This window comes from Heterodontus francisci, chromosome 7, assembly GCF_036365525.1.
Source record: "Heterodontus francisci isolate sHetFra1 chromosome 7, sHetFra1.hap1, whole genome shotgun sequence".
Taxonomy (NCBI): domain Eukaryota; kingdom Metazoa; phylum Chordata; class Chondrichthyes; order Heterodontiformes; family Heterodontidae; genus Heterodontus; species Heterodontus francisci.
This window is the reverse complement of record NC_090377.1, coordinates 46,599,627-46,622,100: the sequence shown is the minus strand read 5'-3', so window position 1 is coordinate 46,622,100 and position 22,474 is coordinate 46,599,627. Positions and strand designations below refer to the sequence as shown.

The 22,474-nt window shown below is 41.8% G+C and overlaps 1 protein-coding gene across 1 annotated transcript in view; it reads right to left on the bottom strand.

Moving 5' to 3' along the window:
• The window catches only part of LOC137371955 (inactive dipeptidyl peptidase 10-like), a 939,618-nt gene that overhangs the window by 735,775 nt on the left and 181,369 nt on the right, over positions 1-22,474 (bottom strand). The window contains exon 2 of the mRNA XM_068035118.1: positions 20,735-20,849. Coding sequence (XP_067891219.1) covers positions 20,735-20,849 — 115 coding nt within the window. The remainder of the gene's footprint in view (positions 1-20,734; positions 20,850-22,474) is intronic.

Here is a 22,474-nt window from a genome sequence, read left to right as displayed (position 1 = left end):
AGTTGTGTGAAATAGATGAAGCTTCCATTTCTTATTTTGCATCCAGATACATCTACATTAACTATTGTGCCTATATTTAAAATGGACAGTAAGTCAGAACCAGGAAAACATAGGTCCCTGAGCTTAACTTCAAGCTGCAAGAAAATCATTAGAGATATGTTACATGTTCATCTTTAAAGAGAAGGAGCTATCAGGGAATCAAAGAATGGTTTCTGAAAAAGGAGGTACAGTCTCACCAACTTGACTAAATTCTTTGAGGAGGTTATGAAGTAAGTTCCTTCACTGTCATTGGGGCCAAAATCCTGGAACTCCCTTCCTAACAGCACTGTGGGTGTACCTATACTCCAAGGACTGCAGGGGTTCAAGATGGCAGCTCATCTCCACCTTCTCAAGGGCAATTAGGGATGGGCAATAAATGCTAGCCCAGCCAGCAATGCCCATATCCCATGAATGAATAAAAAAAGTATATAATGGAAGCCCAGTAGATATAGATTGTCAAAAAGCTTTTAATAAAAGGCTGTTAAATGAGGTTCCATTTTGTGCGACTGGCGGGCAGATCTTGTGTTAATTAGTGAACTGAGTTATCTTAAATTTGTGGAGTCAGTGGATCATTATTAATGGTAGCTGCTTTGTGTGTACATCTTAAAGAGGTGTGGCTACAAGATCACATTAGTCATGTAAGAGCTATGGTGTAACACGCCATGTGATTCTGAGAGTTACTCAGTCTTGAAGATACACCTGTACAGTTGCCATCTTAATGTAACTGCTGCTCTATCAATAAAGAACCCACAATATTGCATTACTGATCCCATCTTGAGCGGTCAATCTTTGATGGACAGTCTTTACAAACAAAGAGGTTCCAGGAAAACAAAACATGTTGGCAGTGGTGAGATATCTGAAGACCCAAAGATAAAAATGGTGTTAAGATTCTGAGGAGAGTTCTTTTACACTTGGGAGATCAGCTGTTTTTTTTCCTCTGAAACTTGCTCAGCAATGATTTGGCTCTCCAATATCCCAACCCATCCAGCCTTTTTACTTTTAAAGCAGTGAAGTCAGCAGCACTGGGTAAGCATCTTTTCACTTTGGGATGTGAGGTCAAGTGGCTGCAGACTTCTGTTGACTTGATTGAAACAAGGATTCCCAGGTCAGTTTTTCACTTTGGGAGCAACTTGAGGAAGTCTGAGTGAGCGAACCCCTGGACAGACCCCATTACTTTTGCAAGGTGCATCGGATGGGTCAGCGCCATCATGGCAGTGGACTACCAGGGCAAGCACAAAACTCTGCCTCTTTTTGGTACAGGGAGTGCCGCGATCCATTGGTAAACAGCAGATTGCGTGATCATTACGACAAAGAACAGAGGAAATTCCTTGGTTGTTGTTTCGGGAGGAATAATCACTATTGCAATTTTTCAAGGGGAAAATCACCATTACAGTTTTGGGCCTTTGATTTTTCTTTGCGCTAAATCCACCCTTCATGGGTGGGACTAATCCAAAAGTATGTGAATTTAGCAATAGCACCACAACCTCCAAGCCTGTCCATTAGTGGTATTGTAACAAGTGTCCACAAGCAAGTGACAGTGCTACAATCTCGAAACCAGTTCACCAGTGGAACTGCAACTACTCCTTTTTTCCATCGCGGAAGCCAGAACCACACCAGCCAAGTCTGTTCAGAAATGGTATTGCAAGTCTTTGTTATTTTCTTCTTAGGTGCAACGACAGAGTCATTGCAATTATGGCAACACCTTTCCCTACCATTAATTGGAAAGCATCTGACCTGTTTTCAGTGTTTCTTCTTTTCAAGCAGAGAGTCAAACTTTGCTTCAATGACTTAACCATTACTAATCCACAGAAGCAAGTTATAAAGATACATATGGCTATTGGCAATGAAGGTCTACAGTATCTAAATTAAATCTGGTCTTAACGATGAAGAGTAGAAGGATCCCACAAAGATTTGGTCCACTCTAGAAGACCAATTATGCCTCAAGTTCAATTTTTGACAGCACTAAGTCGAAGTCATGTCTTTCAAACAACAGCCTAGCGAACCCATAGACCAGTTTGTTAGTTTTTGTCGTGCAAAGGCCGAGAGTGTGATTTTACTGCAGGTTGCATCATCAAGCTTGTGATTGCATCCATACCGATGGAACTCTACCAGAAAGATCTTTTGGACAAACCCAAAGATTACATGGTTGACGCCTTATTGAAGAACAGCTGCAAATTTGAGTCCATCACCGTAGGTCAGCAAAACCTTCTATCTTTATGTGTTACAAAGACCAGTGCATTAAACAGGGTTTCCAAATCCAAGTCACCATGCACAAGGTGCGGACTTTTACATTTGTCTAAAGCACTTAAATCCATATGCCACAAAGCCAAGATAGACACTGCAGGCAAGAGTCCTGAACACAAAGAGTGTTAAGAAAGTGCTTCCATTGTTTTGTTAAATTTTCTTGAGGATTTCGGTTTTACAACTGAAAAGAATTCCATAGCTGCTGGGCTTTGTGGTTTATTTTAAAAAGAAGAGTTAACCAGAAGGTCTTCTGGACTTGGTTTGGAAACAACCCTTGCTGGAAATCAGCTGTCTTCAGATAAGTACCCAGTGGGGGCTTTTTGACCTGGGAAGGATGTTTACAGAGAAGTGACAGGTCAATATTTATAGGAGTCAGGAGGCTGGGCTCTTGAGATACTGTTTTTGGTTTCACTTTGGACAGTGAGTTGGGGTGTGGACAGTGTTCTGGAAAGGAGCTTAAAAATCAACCTGCCAAGAACAAAACCCCAGCTCAGCCTTCTCCATCTCTTTGAAAAGCCTGCCAGCTTTTCCATGTCTTTGAGAAGCGCTTAGAAGCGAGTGTAAGAAATAGAGAAATTGATGCTGCATTCCTCCTGAAAGGCCTGCCAGAAACCCGTGTTGTCACGTTTCTCCTGGAAAGCCTGCTAAACTGATCCTCAGTGTCGCCTGAAAAGAACTGTTATAAGATCCCAGTACCAGCTGTCTACGCGTATTTGGGACCCCTGACCAAATGGGACAAACAACATCTTTCCATATCTTCTCTTTTTTCTTCAAGAATTAGCAAGTATTTGGCTAAAGTATTCTTTTTTGTTTTTGTTTTGTAACAAACCTCTGCAGAGAGAGAATTTTTGTATTTTTTCCAGTGTGAGTGAGTTTGTGTAGGGAATTTTAAAAAAAGGGAACTTTCATATTTCAATCTGTGTGTTAATGCTTTGCTTCATTACAGAAGAAGTCTTGTTTTGATAATAAATGGATAAATTATTTGTTTATTAAAGAAAGCTGGTTGGTGTATTTTATTCTGGGATGAAAATAGAGTCTTTGATTGACCATATCGGTAACTGGGTAAACACTTAAACTTTTGTTGTGACTTGTTGAGAAGTGAACTAGAAAGAACAGTGCGCTTCTCCCACCTCAGTCATTACAGTCAACCGCAGGACAGCTCTGCGCCCTGATAAGCTTCACAATTCTCCATCATGACACAACCAATTTATCCATGAAGTTTCGGGTGACACTAACACTACTGATCCTGAAGAATAGGGTATACGCATAAGCGAGCAAGCAGAACAGACATTCCATGTCGACAATGTTACTGAGCACATTGATTCAATTTCTCTGCTAGAAGCATTTGCATCCATTCGTATTTCCTGCCCAGGAAAAGAGGGCATACACTTGTTCCAGGCAAAAATAGAAATGGATGCCAGTGCAAACATTTTACCCCTATGCATCTTAAAATGCATATATCTGGGTTCATGGCATTCCAAGATAGCTCAGCTAACTGCTTACAATGGGTCCCCAATCCTATGTCTCAGATCCATTACAGCTAAATGCTGTTGCAATGATTCTGATTGAACAAATAGAAGAGTTGGAGTATCCAAGCAAATGGACTCCCTACCACTGAACTGCACGCATGCAGTAATCTAGCTTTGATTACCATCCACGGCATCAGGCAATGCCAAGCACTATTGCCCCCAGTCCCCAGATGGAATCTTGCAACAAAGGAGTGTAATGAGAGCTGTGGTTCATCTGGCTTTCCAATTCTGCCCAAACTGTGGTCAGAAGATAGATGCTCTTTTCAATTTCTGTCCATCTTGTGCTTTCAAGATTCGCAGGGTAAGCATCAGGATGATGCACAGCTTGTTACATCCAACATACAGCACCTCCAATGCACACTGTATCCAGTGCATGAAATTAGAGATGTTCTTCTCGAACAAGGAAGGAAAGTGAAAGAAATGCATGACAATCGTGCTGGAAGTGAACTTCCCAAATCAGCTCCTGGTCAGCAAGTTACCATCCAAAATCCTAAGTCAGATCAGAATTACATTCTAACGAAGTAACTACACCTACTGGCACCACACAGCTTCATAACTGAGGTCAAATCAGAGATGCTCATTATCCCAAGTCCATGGAAGACTCCATTGCAACTTGTACAAGATCGAAGACTAGATCTCAGACAGAGTCAACAATTCTTCATCTGCAAAATCCAATTCACAAGTATCTGTTCCAGTATCTGAGAACTGCTACCCTACTTTGAAATCTGGTGGAGTTATCAAACTACCTTAAGTTTTTACGATTGATGTTTTTACATATTCCTATTGTCTTTTTTGTATTATCTCCTGATACATTTGCGTACATTTATATAGTTAACTTCTACTTGCCTAAAGGAGATGCTTAAATTTGTAAATACATCCCTTTCCTTTCTGTTTTGGAAAAGGAGTATGTTATGTGTGCACACCTTTAAGAGGTGTGGCTACAGGATCATAGTAGCCATGTAAGAGCTATGATATAGCACACCGTGTGATTCTGAGTATTAGTTAGTCTTGAAGCTATACCTGCACAGTTACCATCTCAATGTAATTGCTGCTCTCTCAGTAATCAATAAAGAGCCCCAATATTGTGTTACTAATCTTATCTTGAGTGACCAGTCTTTGTGTACAGTCTATACAAACAGAGGTTCAAGGAACACGCAACAGGAGCAACTTTGCATTTATACATACAAACATACATATGAGCATATGAATTAGGAGCAGAAGTAGGCCATTCAGCCCCTCTCGCCTGCTCTGCCAGTCAATAAGATGATGGCTGATCTGTTTGTGTCTCCAATTCCACATTCCCACCTCCCCGATAACCTTTGATTCCCTTGCCTAACAAGAATCTAACTAACCCACCTTAAAGTTATTCAATGACCCCTGCCTCCACCAGCTTCTGAGGCAGAGTTCCAAAGTCACAAAACCCTCAGCAAAAAAAATTTCTCCTCATCTCTGTCCTAAAAGGGTGACCCCTAATTTTAAAACAGTGTCCCCTACTTCTGGACTCACCCACAAGAGGAAACATTCTTTCCACATCCACCCTGTCAAGACTGTTCAGGATCTTATATACTTCAATCAAGTCTCCCCTCACTCTTCTAAACTCCACTGAAAACAAATCCAGTCTGTCCAGCCTTTCCTCATAAGACAACCGGCTCATTCCAGGTATCAATCTAGTAAACCTCCTCTGAACCACCTCCAATGCATTTGCATCCTTCCTTAAATGAGAATACCAAAACTGCACACAGTATTCTAGATGTGGTCTCACCAATGCCCTGTATAACTGAAGCATAACATCCTTACTTTTATTTTCAATTCCTCTCGTAATAAAGGATAGCATTCCATTGACCTTCTTTATTACTTGCTGTACCTGCATACTAACTTTTTGTCACTCATGCATGAGAACACCCAGATCCCTCTGCACCTCGGAGTTCTGCAGTCATTCTTCGTTTAAGTAATACTCTGCATTTTTATTCCTCCTGCCAAAGTGAACAATTTCACATTTTCCCACATTATAAACCATCTGCCAGATTTGCCCACGCACTCAACCTATCTATATCGGTCTGCAAGCTCCTTATATCCTCTTCACAACATACTTTCCTACCTATCTTTGTGTCAGCTGCACATTTAGCCAGCATGCCATTGCTCCCCTCAACTAAGTCATTGATATAAATTGTAAGAAGTTGAGGCCCCAGTACAGACCCCTGCGGGACTCCACTCATCACATCCTGCCAACAAAAAAAGACCCATTTATACATACTCTCAGTTTTCTGCCAGCCAGCCAATCTTCTATCCATGCTAATATGTTACCCCCTACACCACGAACTCCTACTTTGTGCAATAACCTTTTATGTGGCACCTTGTCAAATGCCTTCTGGAAATCCAAATACAGTATGTCAATAGACTCCCCTTTATCAATGGCACATGTTATTCCTTCAAAGAACTCCAATAAATTGGTTAAACATGGTCTGCTTTTCCCAAAGCCATGCTAACTATTCCTGATTACCTTGAGTTTTTCTAAGTGCCCAGCTACAGCCCCCCTTAATGATCGATTCTAACATTTTCCCCATGTCAAGCTAACTGGCTTATAGTTACCCCTTCCCCACCTCCCCCCCCCCCCCCCAACTTCTTGAAGAGAGACAGGTTATATTTGCTACTTTCCAGTCTGATGGAACCTTTCCAGAATCTAGCAAATTTTGAAAAATTAACAATGCATCTACTACCTCATTAGCCACCTCTTTTAAGACCCTAGGATGAAGTCCATTACGATCCGAGGTCTTGTCAGCCCACAGCTCCATCAATTTGGTCAGTACCCCTTCCCTGGTGATTGTAATTTCACCAGGTTCCTCTCAACATAAGAACATAAGAAATAGGCGCAGGAGTAGGCCATTCAGCCCCTCAAGCCCACCCCGCCATTCAATAAGATCATGGCTGATCTGTCCCTGGCCTCAACTCCTCTTTCGGGCCTGCTCCACATAACCCTCGACTCCCCGAGATTTCAAAAATCTATCTACCTCCTTCTTAAATATATTTAGTGACCTAGCCTCCACAACTGTCTCAGGCAGAGAATTCCGGAGATTCACCACCCTCTAAGAGAAGAAATTCCTTCGCATCTCAGTTTTAAATATGTGCCCCCTTATTCTGTAACTATGTCCGCTAGTTCGAGATTCCCCCACCAGTGAAAACATATTCTCAACATCGACCCTGTCAAGCCCCCTTAGAATCTTATATGTTTCAATAAGATCACCTCTCATTCTTCTGAACTCCAATGAATAACGGCTGTTTAGCTGTTCTTGATAAGACAACCCCTTCATCCCAGGAATCAGCCTAGTGAACCTTTCCTGAACTGCCTCCAATGCTAGTATATCCTTCCTTAAATACAGAGACCAAAACTGTACGCAGTACTCCTGGTGTGGCCTCACCAACACTCTGTACAGTTGTAACAAGTCGTCCCTATTTTTAAACTCTAACCCCCTAGCAATAAAAGGCCAAAATTCCATTTGCTTTCCTAATCACTTGCTGCACCTGCATGTTTCATGTGTTTCATGTACAAGAACACCCAGATCCCTCTGTACTGCAGTATTTTGTAGTCTTTCTCCATCTAAACAATAATCTGCCTTTTTACTCTCTTCCTTCCACCTCCTCATTTACAGCTATTACTGGAATGTTTTTTGTATCCTCTGTAGTGAAGACAGAAGCAAAATATTAGCTTATTTCATCTGCCATTTCCTTATTATCTACTGTTAACTCCCCATTCTCACTCTCTAAAGGACCAACACTCACTTTACTTAATCTTTTCCTGTAGAAACTCTTGCTATCCATTTTTATATTTCGAGCTAGCTTCCTCTCACACTCTAATTTCTGTCTCCTGATTAACCTTTTAGTCATTTTCTGCTGTTCTTTATATTCTGACCAATCGTATGAGGTGCCACTCATATATCTTTTCCTTAAGTTTGATGCTTTCCTTAACTTCTTTCGTTAACCACGGATTAATATATTTATCCTGAGTATTCTGAAATATCCCCTTCGTCAACACTAATGGATTCCCGCAGGGATCTGTAATAGAGCTGTCACTACTCACCATCTTTATCAATGATCTAGATGAAGGTATTTTGGGGAAATGTTTGCAGATGACTTAGATATTTGTTGGAGTTAGGACCTTGGTTGAAAAAAGTAGTTTGCAGGTGAATCTAGACATAATGGGGAATTGTGCCTACGTCTAGCAGCTATCTTTCAATTGCAAAAGAACATGATGCATTTAGGCAGGGACAACTCCAAGCATCTGTACACCATGCAGAGTTGCCACGGTTAAGGTTGCTGAGTGGGAGAAGGAGATGGGGGTGTATTTCAAGAATCACTGAAGGTCCATGAACAGTGATGCAAATCTATTACAAAAGTGAATAGGGTGTTCAGAAGAATAGCAAGGACAATTAAATATAAAATTAGAAATACAATCCTCCCTTGGTCCAACCATGTCAAGTTTTGGCCTGTGCACTTGGTGGGTTGAGGCACTAGAATAGTTTCAAAGGAGAGTTAATCAATTAGTACATGGTTTAAGGTCCATTATTTATCAGAATAGGCTTAAAGAACTGGGCTTGCTTTTTACTATGGACAAGTGTAGACTTTTAGGGGATATTATTGAATTATTATATCTTTCCACTTGGACAAAATCTATTGGCCTTGTAGGAAGTGCAATACACCCCAGAATGATAATGGGTCTTAAAGGTTTAAATTATGAGGACAGATTGCACAGACTCAGCTTGTAGTCTCGAGTATAGGTGATCTAATTTAGATGTTAAGATGATTAAAGGAGTGGATAGGGCTGATAAACTATTTCCTTTGGTGGGGAAAGTCCAGAACAAGGGAGCATAACCTTAAAATCAGTGCTAGAGCATTCAATGGTGATGTCAGGAATCTGGCATTCCCTCCTCCTAAGAGTTTGGAGATTTTTGTATAAGATTACCATTTGGTGTTTAAAGTGATTTGGAGTTATTAGCTCTGCTAATCTAGTGGTGATGGCACATGTCCAGTCATGGACGATATAGTAGTGGATATATTCAAGTTCCTGATGAATTAGGGATTTTCCATCTCCTTGCTCATTGACTTAATAAAATTCAAACTTGAATGTAAATTTTGGACCAGTCAAATCCAACTCCAAACGCCCATTATTCTTAGATAATCATCATTCTAGACTATAATCTACATTAAAAGATCAAATAAGTATTAAGATAATTGAACTATTTCTAATAATCTTAATATGACTGTTAGACGACCAGGTGAGAAAGGTGTCTAGCATTCCCTCTCAGCCTTTACCTAGTCTTACTGTAACAGGGTTTAATTTTAACACTGTGTTTTTAGCTCCCCCTTGGTGAATCCTTGTTCACTGCTTTCCAATTATAAGGCAAACAAACCAGCACAAACAGGCTTTCTTAGTTTTAAAGAAGAAGAGTTGTAATTTTATTAATCTTCAACTTAAATGCTCATTCGGTTAACACCTACGGATACATGACGTGCCCACACTAGCATGCATATGCGATACACACATGCAGATAGAGACAGAGAGAAAAAAGAAGAAATAAAGTGGAAAAGTTTGAGGCAATAGCTGAGGAGGTTTTTTGTGTTACAGGTCTTTGAGCTTACTGTAGTGTCCTTTATTATAGATAGGTATTGCTTTTCGTTGGGGCCCAGTATTCTTCTTAAACCGTGTTCACTGTAGGAGAATTTTCTCTCTTGGGGTTCATGTGTCTTCAGTGGATTTGGCATTCCATGAGAAAGAGATGGGAGCAGACAGACAGGAGAGGCTGTGGCGAGCCAGCCAGGAGAGATCTTCTCCGCCCAGGAGCATTTTGCTTTCTGCCCAAACTGTTTGTACAAATTCAAAAAACTCAGGTTGCCCAGCATGTTAGTCATGTGACTAGCTGGCTTGACCATGTCATTTTGTGTATTCGGCCATCTTAACAGTCAACCTGGAATGTGAGCTCCCCCACCTTCAACATCTGATGATCAAAAGTCCATTTTGGGTTGAATGTGTCAGGGAATGGCCCTTTATCCTTTCCAAGCACTGTCTGTGAATATGAAAATTTCTTTCCAGCCAAGATCTGGAAATTTTTTTTTAAAGCAAGTTCTTTCTTCACTTCAACACCAGTTTGAAATTTAATGTCCATGTGGCAAAATTAATATGCCTCATGTTTGGCAGGTGGGGGCCTGCATGATAATGACATTATCGCGTATGGATACAAATTGACTAGTGAAGATGTAAAAGTAATGATGGGACTCAATGACACAACAGTATGACATAGTACTTGAAAGATTCTGTTCCATTATATCACCACTATTAAATAACATTAGATGCACAATCTGTGACCCATTCTGAACTATGATTGTATTTCAGTCCCCAGTGGACATCTCCAAAGGATTTCTATGTCACAATGGCAAGGGCATGAAAAAATACATTTCAGTGGTGTCTGAAGTAGCATCAATGTAATTGTAAAAGTTTTTTTTTAGTGGTGTGTGGCTTAGTGACCTGTGCTGCAAAACGTGGTGTTTTGAGATAAGATAGCGAATACTCTGCAAGGGAAATCTCATTAAATTTATGCCTTCAGGGTTTTAGCCAAATCATAATGGTATCCTGAAACCATGCCAATAATAGATTTAAACATTGTGCTGAATATTTATTGGACATTGTTAACCTCTACCCACTACTGAATAAAATTGAATTAAATATAGAAAATAAAATTGTAGCCCTGATTATCAGCTTGAACATCAGCATAGATTGCAAAAATAAATTACACAAAACCTACCCTCTAGATTATAGTAGTCCTCTGGAAACAATGATTCCAGTTCACTCTTTGCTAGTTAACTTTTTTGCTTCATATCCATTCTGATTAATAACATTTAGTGGTGTTCGGTCTCATACTACAAAAATCTTATTCATTCATGGGATATGGGCATTGCTGGCAGGGCCAGCATTTATTGCCCATCCCTAAATAGCATTGGGAAGGTAGTGGTCAGCCACCTTCTTGAACTGCTGCAGTACATATGGTGAAGGTATTCCCACAGTGGTGTTAGGGAGTGAGTTCTAGGATTTTGGCCTAACAACCATGTAGGAATGGCAATATAGGGCCCTATAGTCAACTCTCAATCATCAGCAAAGTGCTGGAAGGCATCATCGACAGCGCTATTAATCTTATTCACCAATAAACTGCTCACCAATGCTCACTTTGGATCCCATCAGGATCACTTGGGCTCTAGACCTCACCACAGCCTTGGTCCAAACATGGACAAAAGAGCTGAATTCTGGAGGTGAATTGAGAGTGACTGCCTTTAACATCATGGTATGTAACATGGAGGGGAACTTACAGGTGGTGGCGTTCCCATGCATTAGCTGCCCTTGTCCTTCTAAGTGGCAGAGGTCGCAGGTTTGCAAGGTGCTGTTGAAGGAGTCTTGGTGAGTTGCTGCAGTGCATCTTGCAGATGGTGCACATTGCAGCCACTGAGTGCTGGTGGTGCAGAGAGTGAATGTTAAAGGTTGTGGATGAGGCACCAATTAAGCAGGCTGCATTGTCCTGGATGGTGTCGAGCCTTGAGTGTTGCTGGAACTGCATTCATCCAAGTAAGTGGGAGCATTCCATCATATTCCTCATTTGTGCCTTTTAGATGGTGGAAAAGTTTTGGGGAGTTAGGAAATGCATCACTCATGGCAGAATACCCAGCCTCTGACCTGCTGTTGCAACCACTGTATTTATGTGGCTGGTCCAGATAATTGTCTGGTCAATGGTAACCCCTAGAATGTTGATGGTGGGGAATTTAGCAATGGTAATGCTATTAATGTCAGGGGGAGGTGGTTAGCTTCTGTATTGTTGGAGATGGTCAATGCTTGGCACTTTCTTGGTGCAAATGTTACTTGTCACCTATCATCCCAGATGTGAATGTTGTCCATGTCTTGCTGCATGCAGGCACAGACTGCCTGAGGAATTGCAAAAGGAACTGAACAGTGTGCAATCCTCAGCAAATATCGCCAATTCTGAACTCATGATGGAGGGAAGGTCACTGATGAAGCAGCTAAAGAAGGTTGGCCTGAGGACACTGCTCTGAAAAACTCCTGCAGCAATGGCCTGGGGCTGAAATGATTGGTTTTCAACAACCACAACCATCTCCCTTTGTGCTAGCTATGGCTTCAACCAGTGAAAATTGTTTTCCTTGATTCCCATTAGCTTCAATTTTACTCTGGTTCCTTGATGACACATTCGGTCAAAAGCTACCTTGCTGTCAAAGGCAGTCACTCTCACTTCACCTCTGGAATTCAGCTCTTTTGTCCATATTTGGGCCAAGGCTGTGGTGAGGTCTGGAGTCAAGTGATCCTGATGGAATCCCAAAGTGAGTATCGGTGAACTGTTTATTGGTAAATAAGATTAATAGTGCTGACAATGACACCTTCCAGCACTTTGCTGATGATTGAGAGTAGACTGATAGGACGGTAATTGGCTGGGTTGGATTTGTACTGCTTTTTCTGCACAGGACATACCTGGGTAATTTTCCACATTGCCGGGTAAATGCCAGAGTTGTAGCTGTACTGGAACAGCTTGTCTAGGGACGCGACTATTTCTGGAACACAAGTCTTCAGCACTATTGCCAGAATGTTGGCAGGCCCCATAGCATTTGGAGTATCCAGTGCCTTCAGCCGTTCTTTGATATCATGTGGAGTGATTCGGATTGGCTGAAGACTGGCATCTGTGATGCTGTGGACCTGAGGAGGAGGCCAAGATGGATCATCCACTCAGCACTTCTAGCTGAAGATGGTTGCAAATGGTTCAGCCTTGTTTTTTGCACTCATGTGCTGGGCTCCCCCATCATTGAGGATGGGGTTGTTTGTGGAGCCTCCTCTTCCTGTAAGTTGTTTAATTGTTTACCATGTTAGGAAAACCCTATATACCAAATGGGAAATATTAATTTCGTCGGTTGGAAGCTTACTCTTATTGGGAAAAAAATCCTACAAATTAACTTTTAAAAAACTAGCAGTCAAGATGGCCACTGCAATTTACATTTGAAATACTAGGAAATTGAACTGGAGACAAAATATCTAACAAGAAGCCGAGCTAGAACAATGCTTTGGCTAACTGAGTAGATTAGCCAGATCACCCTCATTAGAGGGTCATTCCAAACCATCTCGAGGCATTTATAAATGGAGACATCCCTCCAGGGGCTAAACACTGCCAACCCCACCTAAGAGAAGTTTTGGGTTTTAGACTTTGGACCTCATTAAAAACAAAGGGGAATGAGAGAACCATGTGACCATCTTCATTTCTGAAGAAACTGGAAGTTTTGTCACACAGACAAGCAGACAGGCAGTAACTGAGTGTACAACAGCACCGAAGGTTGCTGCCCCTCTGTCTCTCTCTCTCTCCTCTCTCAATCCCCAGAAAACATCAAGTGAAAACCATCTGCAACTGTGTGATCATCTAAGGCTACAGACCACTACAGCCAGGGACCAGGGGAAGAGAGCCAACTACAGATTCTACCTTCAGGAAAACCCTGAGCAAAGCAAGCCAGTCAAAATACACTTTGACCATCCAAGAACTTCAAGAATACAGCTTTAGCTGAGGACTACTGGATCACCCACTTTACAGACTATATTTAAGTTCCATTTATTCTGAACTTTAACCCAACCATCAAATCTATTTTAATAAAAGCAAAATACTGCAGATGCTAGAAATCTGAAATCTATTTTCCTTCCTGTACTCTACTAGTGTGTGTGATTCTCGTGTGAATGTGTATGTGGATGTGTAATGTATTTTTAAATTGGGTTAGAGTGTTAAGTATAATAAAGTTACCTCTTTCCTGTTTAAACTCAAGAAAACCTGTCCGATTGATTCTTTCATAATCACAGTAAATGGTAAAATGTAAAACACTCAGAGAGATGGTAAGCACAACCACTGTTTAAATGGAATAAACCCTGTTACAGTCAAATAAGAGGAAGGGACAAGAGGGGAGCCTGAGACCCCCTCCTCACCCTGGCCATAACAAGCACCATTCACGATTGGATGCGACAGCATTGCAGAGCTTAGTTCTGATCCGTTGGTTATGGAATCACTTAGCTCTGTCTATTGCATGTTGTTTCTGTTGTTTGGCATGCAAGTAGTCCTCTATTGTAGCTTCACCAGGCTCAGACCTAATTTTTGCCAATATAGCACATCATAGAATTTACAACTGGTCTGGTAGATCTAATTATATATCTGCAGGTGACTGTGATACTGCTAGAAAGGCTATATATCAAAACTGGTGAGACTTATTTTTATGTGATGCTGAGAAAAATGTTAGTTCACTGGAGAAGTAGTGACAACGCAGTGAAAAGATTCTATGAGTGATACCGCAGAGTTAATGGTGTGGCCTCAGGGAACTTCATCTCAGCACACGCACAATCTGTAACAATACTACGTCACGACCGACCACTCTTGTTAATTCAATCCCATCGTTCCACTGATTGGCTAACATATCATTTAAAACTTTACAAATTAAAGAAAGACCCAACCGAATTGTACCATCCATTAACTCCCCGAATGAGGCTAACCAAACCAGGTGCCTTTAAATCAACAAATTAACTCTTTGATTAGAAGAACTAAATTCCTAAACACTATGAAGATAGAAACAACATTTAAAATAGAAAAAATTAGAGTCCTTGCAAATTTACAGTCCAATGTTGCTTGAAGTCCTCACAGGATGTTGCTCGAAGTCCTCACAGGATGTTGCTTTCCTTCTCCAGCGAATTTCAACAATTAACAACTTGCAAACACTTACAACAGATTTAATCTGACTTTAGAGTTTTAGAGGGATAAAAGATTGTCACAATCTAACTTCCCTTTCTTCAATTTAAATTATCAGAGATCTCTGTTTTGGCTTGGCTTTTAGAATTTTGAGAGATAATAATTAAACAGACTAAAATCCTCTTCCTTCAGTTTAAATGGTTGAGAGCTCTTTTTCAGGTGTGCTCATCAGAGCTGCGTCCTCTGTTTCTGTGTGTTCTGTTAGAACAAATTGTCTTCCACTAACAGCCAGTTCAAAACTGAATTGTAACAAATTTATAGCATGAAACTCACTCCCAGTGGCTATATCTATGGTAACGAGAATGCACCCTTTGAATCACAGTCACTAAATGGCTGTTTCTAAGGCAACGAAAATCCACCTTCTTATAACTCCTAAGGCTTGCAGGCCTTAAAGGCAAACCACATATTTTGAAAAAAAAATTACAGGACCATGACAACTAAAAAAGCTATAGTACAAAAGCCCTATTGTGAAATATTACAGATGTGAATGCTGATTTTTTATTTGTTAGTGGGATGTAAGCAACACTGGCAAGGCCAGCAATTGTTGCACTGCCCTAATTGCCCTTGAAAAGGTGTCGGTGAGCCGCCTTCTTGAACTGCTGCAGTCAATCTGGTGTAGGTACACTTACAGTGCTGTTAACGAGGGAGTTCCAAGACTTTGACCCAGCGCCAGTGAAGGAACAATGATATAGTTCAAATCAGGATGGTTTGTGGCTTAGAGGGCAACTTGCAGGTGGTGGCATTCCCATGTGTCTGCTGTCCTTGCTCTTTTAGGTGGTAGAGGTCACAGGTTTGGAAGGTGCTGTCTAAGGAGCCTTGGCAGGTTGCTGCAGTGCATCTTGTAGATGGTACACGCTGCTGCCACTGTGTGCCGGTGGTGGAGGGAGTGAGTGTTTGTGGGTAGCAATCAAGTGGGCTGCTTTGTCCTGGATGGTGTCGAGCTTCTTGAGTGTTGTTGGAGCTGCACCCATCCAGGCAAGTGGAGAGCATTCCATCACATTCTTGACTTGTGCCTTGTAGATGGTGGCCAGGCTTTGGGAAGATAGGAGGTGAGTTACTTGCCACAGAATTCCCAGCCTCTGTCCTGCTCATGTAGCCACAGTATTTATATGGCTGGTCCAGTTAAGTTTCTGGTCAATGTTAACCCCCAGGATATTGATGTGGGGGTTTCAGTGAGGGTAATGCTGTTGAATGTCAAAGGGAGATGGTTAGCTTCTCTCTTGTTGGAGATGCAACCTGCCACTTGTGAGATGCAAATGTTACTTGCCATTTATCAGCCCAAGCCTGAATTAAAAACAGAAAGTGCGGGAAATACTCAGCAGGTCAGGCATCATCTTTTGAGAGAGAAGCAGAGTTAATGGTTCAGGTTTGTGACCATTCATCAGAACTGGCAAAGGTTAGAAAAGAATTGGGTTTTAAGCAAGTGAAGGTAGGGAAGGCGTGGGGGGTCGATTTTAGTGGGGAAAAGAAAAAAAGGGAAGGTGTCTGATAGGGCAGAAGGCAGGAGAGATTAAATAACAAACATATCATGGGACAAAGGCAAACAGTCTGTTAATGTTTGTGGTGAAAGACAAAGCATTAGTCCAGAATGTTAATGGCAGCATAATAAGCAGCTCTGTCCAAAAACAGAAGCATGAAAAACAGGCACATGGTTAAAAAATAAAATTAAAAAAAAATTTTAAAAATAGAAAAAGAAAAAAAGCCAGTCATGCTCTGAAATTGTTGAACTCAATGTTGAGCCCGCAAGGCTGTAGAGTGCCTAATCGAAAGATGATGTGCTGCTCCTCGAGCTTGTATTGATGTTCACTGGAACATTGCAGCAGGCCAAGGACAGAAATGTGGGCATGAGGGCATGGGGTTGGGGGCGGGGTGGGTGGGCTGTTGAAATGGCAAGAAACCAGAAGCTCAGGGTCATGCTTTCGGACTGAGCAGAGGTATTCTGCAAAGCGGTCACCTAATCGATGATCTCCCCAAGATGGAGGGAAGGCCATTGATGAAGCAGCAGATGGTTGAGCCTAGGACACTGCCCTGAGGAACTCCTGCTGAAATCCCTGGGGCTTAGATGTTTGGCCTAACATTCACAACCTTCTTCCTTTGTGCTAGGTATGACTCCAACCTGTGGAGATTTTTACCCCTAAATGCCACTGACTTCAATTTACCAGGGTTCCTTGATGCCAAATGCTGCCTTGATGTCAAGGGCAGTCACTCTCACCTCACTCACCTCTGGAATTCAGCTCTTTTGTCCATATTTGGACCAAGGCTGTAATGAGATCTGGAACCGAGTTGCCCTGGCAGAACACAAACTGAGCATCAGTGAGTAAGTGCCACTTTATAGCACTGTCAATGACACCTTCCATCACTTTGCTGAGATCGAGAGTAGACTGATGGGGCAGTAATTGGCTGAGTTGGATTTGTCCTGCTTTTTGTGGAGTGGACATACCTGGGCAATTTTCCATGTTGATGCCAGTGTTGTAGCTGTACTGGAACAGCTTGGCGCAACTAATTCATTACTGCAGCCAAAAAATTGTCAGGGCCTTTGCTGTATCCAATGCCTTGAACCATTTTTTTTTTGATATTACATGCAGTGAATTGAATTGGCTGAACACTGGCATCTGTGATGCTGGGAACCTCAGGAGGAGGCTGAGATGGATCATCCACTTGACACTTCTGGATGAAGATGGTTTCAAATGTTTCAGCCTTGCCTTTTGCACTCCATGCTGGGCTTCACCATCATTGAGGATGAGGATATTTCTGGAGCCACCTCCTCCTCCATTAGTTATTTAATTGTCCACCACCATTCAAGACTGGATGTGGCACGACTGCAGAGCTTTGATATGATCCATTAGTTGTGGGATCGCTTAGCTCTCTCTTTCTCACATGCTACTTCCGCTATTAAGCATGCATATAGTCCTGTGTTGTAGCTTCACTAGGTTGGCACCTCATTTTTGGGTATGCCTAGTGCTATTCCTGGCATGCCCTCCTGCACTCCTCATTGAACTAGGGTTGACAGCTGGCTTGGTGGTAATGATAGAGTGAGGGATATGACAGGACATGAGATTACAGATTGTGGTTGAATACAATTCTGCTGCTGCTGATGGCCCACAGCGCCTCTTGGATGCTCAGTTTTGAGCTGCTAGATCTCTTCTGAATCTATTCCATTTAGCACATTGGTAGTGCCACACAGCATGATGGTGGGTATCCACAGTGGGGCGGCACAGTGGCGCAGTGGTTAGCACTGCAGCCTCACAGCTCCAGTGACCCGGGTTCAATTCTGGGTACTGCCTGTGTGGAGTGTGCAAGTTCTCCCTGTGTCTGCGTGGGTCTCCTCCGGGTGCTCCGGTTTCCTCCCACATGCCAAAGACTTGCAGGTTGATAGGTAAATTGGACATTATAAATTGTCACTAGTATAGGTAGGTGAATATAGGAACAGGTGAGGATGTGGTAGGAGTGTAGGATTAGTATAAATGGGTGGTTAATGGTCGGCACAGACTCGGTGGGCCGAAGGGCCTGTTTCAGTGCTGTATCTCTAAATCTAAAAAAAGTGTGAAGATGGGACTACGTATCCAGAAGAAATGTGTGGTGGTCACCCCTATCAATACTGTCAGGAGCAGATCTGCGACTGGTAGATTGGTAGGTCAAGTAGGTTTTTTCCTCTTGATGGTTCTCACACCACCTGCTGAAAGCCCAGTCTGGCAAATATGTCCTTCAGGACTCGGCCAGTTCAGTCAGTAGTGGTGATACTGAGTCAATCTTGGTGATGAACATTGAAATCCCTCACCCAGAGTACATTCTGTGCCCTTGCTACCCTCAGTGCTTCTTCCAAGTGGTGCTGTCATGCAGATCCCCACCTGCCAAGAATGAGGCATATTAATTTTGTCATATGAACATTGATTTTAAACTGTTGCTGGAGCGAGGAAATGACTTGTTAAACAGATCAGCCGTGGCTGGAAAAAAATTTTACGTACTAACAGACAGTGCTTGTGGAGACAAAGGGACCATTCCCCGACACATTCAACCAACAATGGACTTTGATCACCAAACGTTGAAGGTGTAAAGAAGAGCATTCCAGAGACTGCTAAGGTGATACAATCCACAAAAGCCAGGACTGGTTAAACCAGCTGGTCACATGACTGACTGGCTGGTCCAGGGTTCTTTGAACTAGCCACAGAGTTTGTGAACTCCGAAAGACTGTTTGCTCCTGGAGTAAGAAGACCTATTCTGTCTGCTCCCATCTCTTTCTCACAAGCCTCTGGACTCACTGAGGACACAGGAACTTCGAGTGAGAAAAGTCTCTGACATCGAACAAGGTTTAAGGAGAATACTGGGCCCCAACGAAAAGCAAGACCTACCCACAATCAAGGACTTTACAACGAGCTCGAAAAACAGTAACCAAAACCATCTTCAGATATTGCCTCAAAATGTTTGACTTTATTTCTTCTGCTCTTTTCTGTCTCTATCTGCATGTGTGTATCGCATATTTTTAGCCAGCATGGGTACGTCGCATATCCGTAGATGTTAAATGAATTAGAGTTTAAGTTTAATAAAGTTCAACCTTTTTTCTTTAAACCTAAGCAAACCTGCTTGGCTAGTTTCTTTGTCTTATAATTGGAAGTTAGTGAACAATGATTCACTAATGGGGGAGCTAAAGAAACAGGGTGTTTAAAGTTAAACCCTGTTATGTTAAAACCAGGTGAAGGCTGAGACGGAAACCTAGACTCCTTTCTCACCTGGTCGTAACAGTGTACAATATGGAGGAGTACCGATTTATCAGCTGAGGAAGGCTGATAGGTGGTAATCAGCAGGAGGTTTCCTTGCCTGTGTTTGACCTGATGTCGTGAGACTTCATGGGTTCCAGAGTCAATGTTGAGGACTCCCAGGAACATTCCCTCCTGACTGTATACACTGTGCTGCCACCTCTGGTGGGTCTGTCCTGTTGGCGGGACAGCACATACCCAAGGATAGTGCTGGAAGAGTCTGGGACATTGGCTGCAAAGTATGATTCTCTGAGTATGAATATGTCAGGCTGTTGTTTGACTAGACTGTGGGACAATTTTGGCTCAAGTTCCCAGATGTTAGTGAGGAGGACTTTGCAGAGTCAACTGGGTGCCTTGGTGAATGCCAGGTCATCTGTCCAGTTTTATTCTTTTTTGACAATTCTAATAGTGGTTTGACATAACTGAGTGACTTGCTAGGCCTTTTCAGAGGGCAGTTTCAGTGGGCCTAAGAGTCAACCACATTGCTGCAGGTTTGGAGTCACATATAGGCCAGACCAGGTAAGGAAGGCCAATTTCCTTCTCTAAAGAAGGGTGGCACAGTGGTTAGCACCGCAGCCTCAAAGCTCCAGGGACCCGGGTTCAATTCTGGGTACTGCCTGTGCGGAGTTTGCAAGTTCTCCCTGTGACCGCGTGGGTTTTCGCCGGGTGCTCTGGTTTCCTCCCACAGCCAAAAACTTGCAGGTGATAGGTAAATTGGCCATTGTAAATTGCCCCTAGTGTAGGTAGGTGGTAGGGAATATGGGATTACTGTAGGGTTAGTATAAATGGGTGGTTGTTGGTCAGCACAGACTCGGTGGGCCGAAGGGCCTGTTTCAGTGCTGTATCTCTAAATAAAAATAAAATAAATAAATAAAAGGACTTTAGTGAACCAGATGGGTTTTACAATAATCTGGAAGTGTCATGGTCACTATTACTGAGACAAACATTTTATACCAGATTTATTAATTAATTGAATTTAAATTCCACCAACTGCCATGGTGGGATTTGAACTAGTTTCTCCAGAACGTTAATCCAGGCCTCCAGGTTACTTACTATTCCAGAAACATAACCACTATGTTATTGTGTATCGATTACAAAATAAAAAAGTATTTTCTAGACCGGTTCAGCTTTTCACTAGGTATACATCTTATTATATGCCAAGTACATCTGTAAATGGAACCTCATTCCAGTAAAATGGTGTTGAAGGCAACCGCTATAATGTACGCTATGAAGCAACCATGCACTTTGTTTTCTCTCCAAAGGATTCTTAAGTATTACTAACAGAATTAAAAGGAGCAAATTATCCATTTAGTAATTTCAGCTGGCATGATATAGAAATGAACATGTTGTTTACCTGGAGTTAGGAGGATGACCGAAATGGTGATGAGAGAGCACACAGCAAGGATCACCAGCAGTGCAATAGCAATTCCCTTCCAGTTTCTCTGGGGAGGGCTTGCACCTCCTATCTCCTACAAAAGCAGAAATAATAGGTTTTACCACAGAAATGTCATAATCAAAACATATTATTCATAATGTGAAAAAACAAGCATTAAGAATTCATTGCAGAGCTGATCATAATGACTTTCATACTTCATTTAATTACTCAAATTTGCACACACTTCAGGGCAAGCTAAAATTGAAATGTCTGCTTGCTTCTCACAACTGTTTGGTTTTCTTAACTACTATATTTATCAATGATTAGATTTTACTTGCCTTGCAGCTATTTGTGCTTATTACTGGTGATGAATCCAATGTAACAGAAGCAAGACTATTTAAAAGAAAACAACCGTTTCTATTGTGATTGAACACCTCAGCGTATAGAGTTGAATGGCTAGGAAAAGTTTTCAGGACCCGTCCCACCCTGCCAGCTATACCTCCCATCAGTATTGTAGATCAGTATTAGTATGGATTTTGGAGAAATGCACATTACAGACCATCTGCCCTCTTAGCTGCAGAGGCAAATTCAATGAAATGTAACAGCATTTCAAAGAAAATGGGGAGCAAGATAAATGGAGCAAAGGTTCAGTAGAAAAACTCGAGCAATTTTAAGAACTTTCCATCAATGTAATTTGAGTCACATTTGCATAAGCCACAAGTTTTGAACATCCTATCCTGGCTTTATCAGCTTCCAAACTACGCACACTTTATATCATATACGTTAGAAAGTAACTTGGTAAAGCCCAGCTCTTAGTTAATACCCTATGAATAACCTGAATACCATGTGATACTGGTTCTCAATAATTCTGTCCATCACAAACAGGGCTATGTTTCAGGCTTCTTATAGTCTTGCCTTGAGATGTTCTTGTTCTCAGTAGCACTAAGTGTTCCATTAACTGGCATATATGCTTTGAGACAATACCACCACATTTACAGGGAAGAACTATGATGAACATCCAAAAGTTCAACTTCTAAATAGCAACAAGTTGTATTTCTACAGAACTTTTAATGTAGAACCTCCCAAGATGCTTTGCAGGAGCGTTATCAACAAAATTTGACACTGAGCCACATAAATAGCTATGTGTTGTAAAACTGCCCGAACGTAATCAGGTTACCTCTATCTACAAATCTGTAGTCATTTTGTTTCTATATTTAAATGGCATGATACTAATTAAAAACAATAAACCACATGTATAGCGCTAAATTTATATTCCATGCATAGTCAATGGGTGAATAATATAGCTCATATCGCTAGCGATTTATGAAAGGAATCTATACCACTAGAAGCATACTGAAACGTGTGATCTTGTCATACTGCTGAGGGTGCAGAGATACATTTTTCTTTTGGTCAGCTGGGTACCTTACATACGGAGATATCCATCAGCATGTTAATCAAACTCCAAATTAAGCTACTGAGCAATCCACACAGGTAGAGGTTCAGTTACTCAATATGGAATTTACACTCAACTCAATTACTTAAGTTGAAAGCACGAAACTGAACTGAGATCGATGAGTGAAACACGACAGAGGTATTACATTACATACAGTACAATGGTGTTGTGCATGGGGCATCTGGATCAAATGCAGTCGGTAGGTGAAGCAGGATTAGAGGACAGAGGATATGTGGACCAGGTCACACAGGCAAATTCAATTAGTA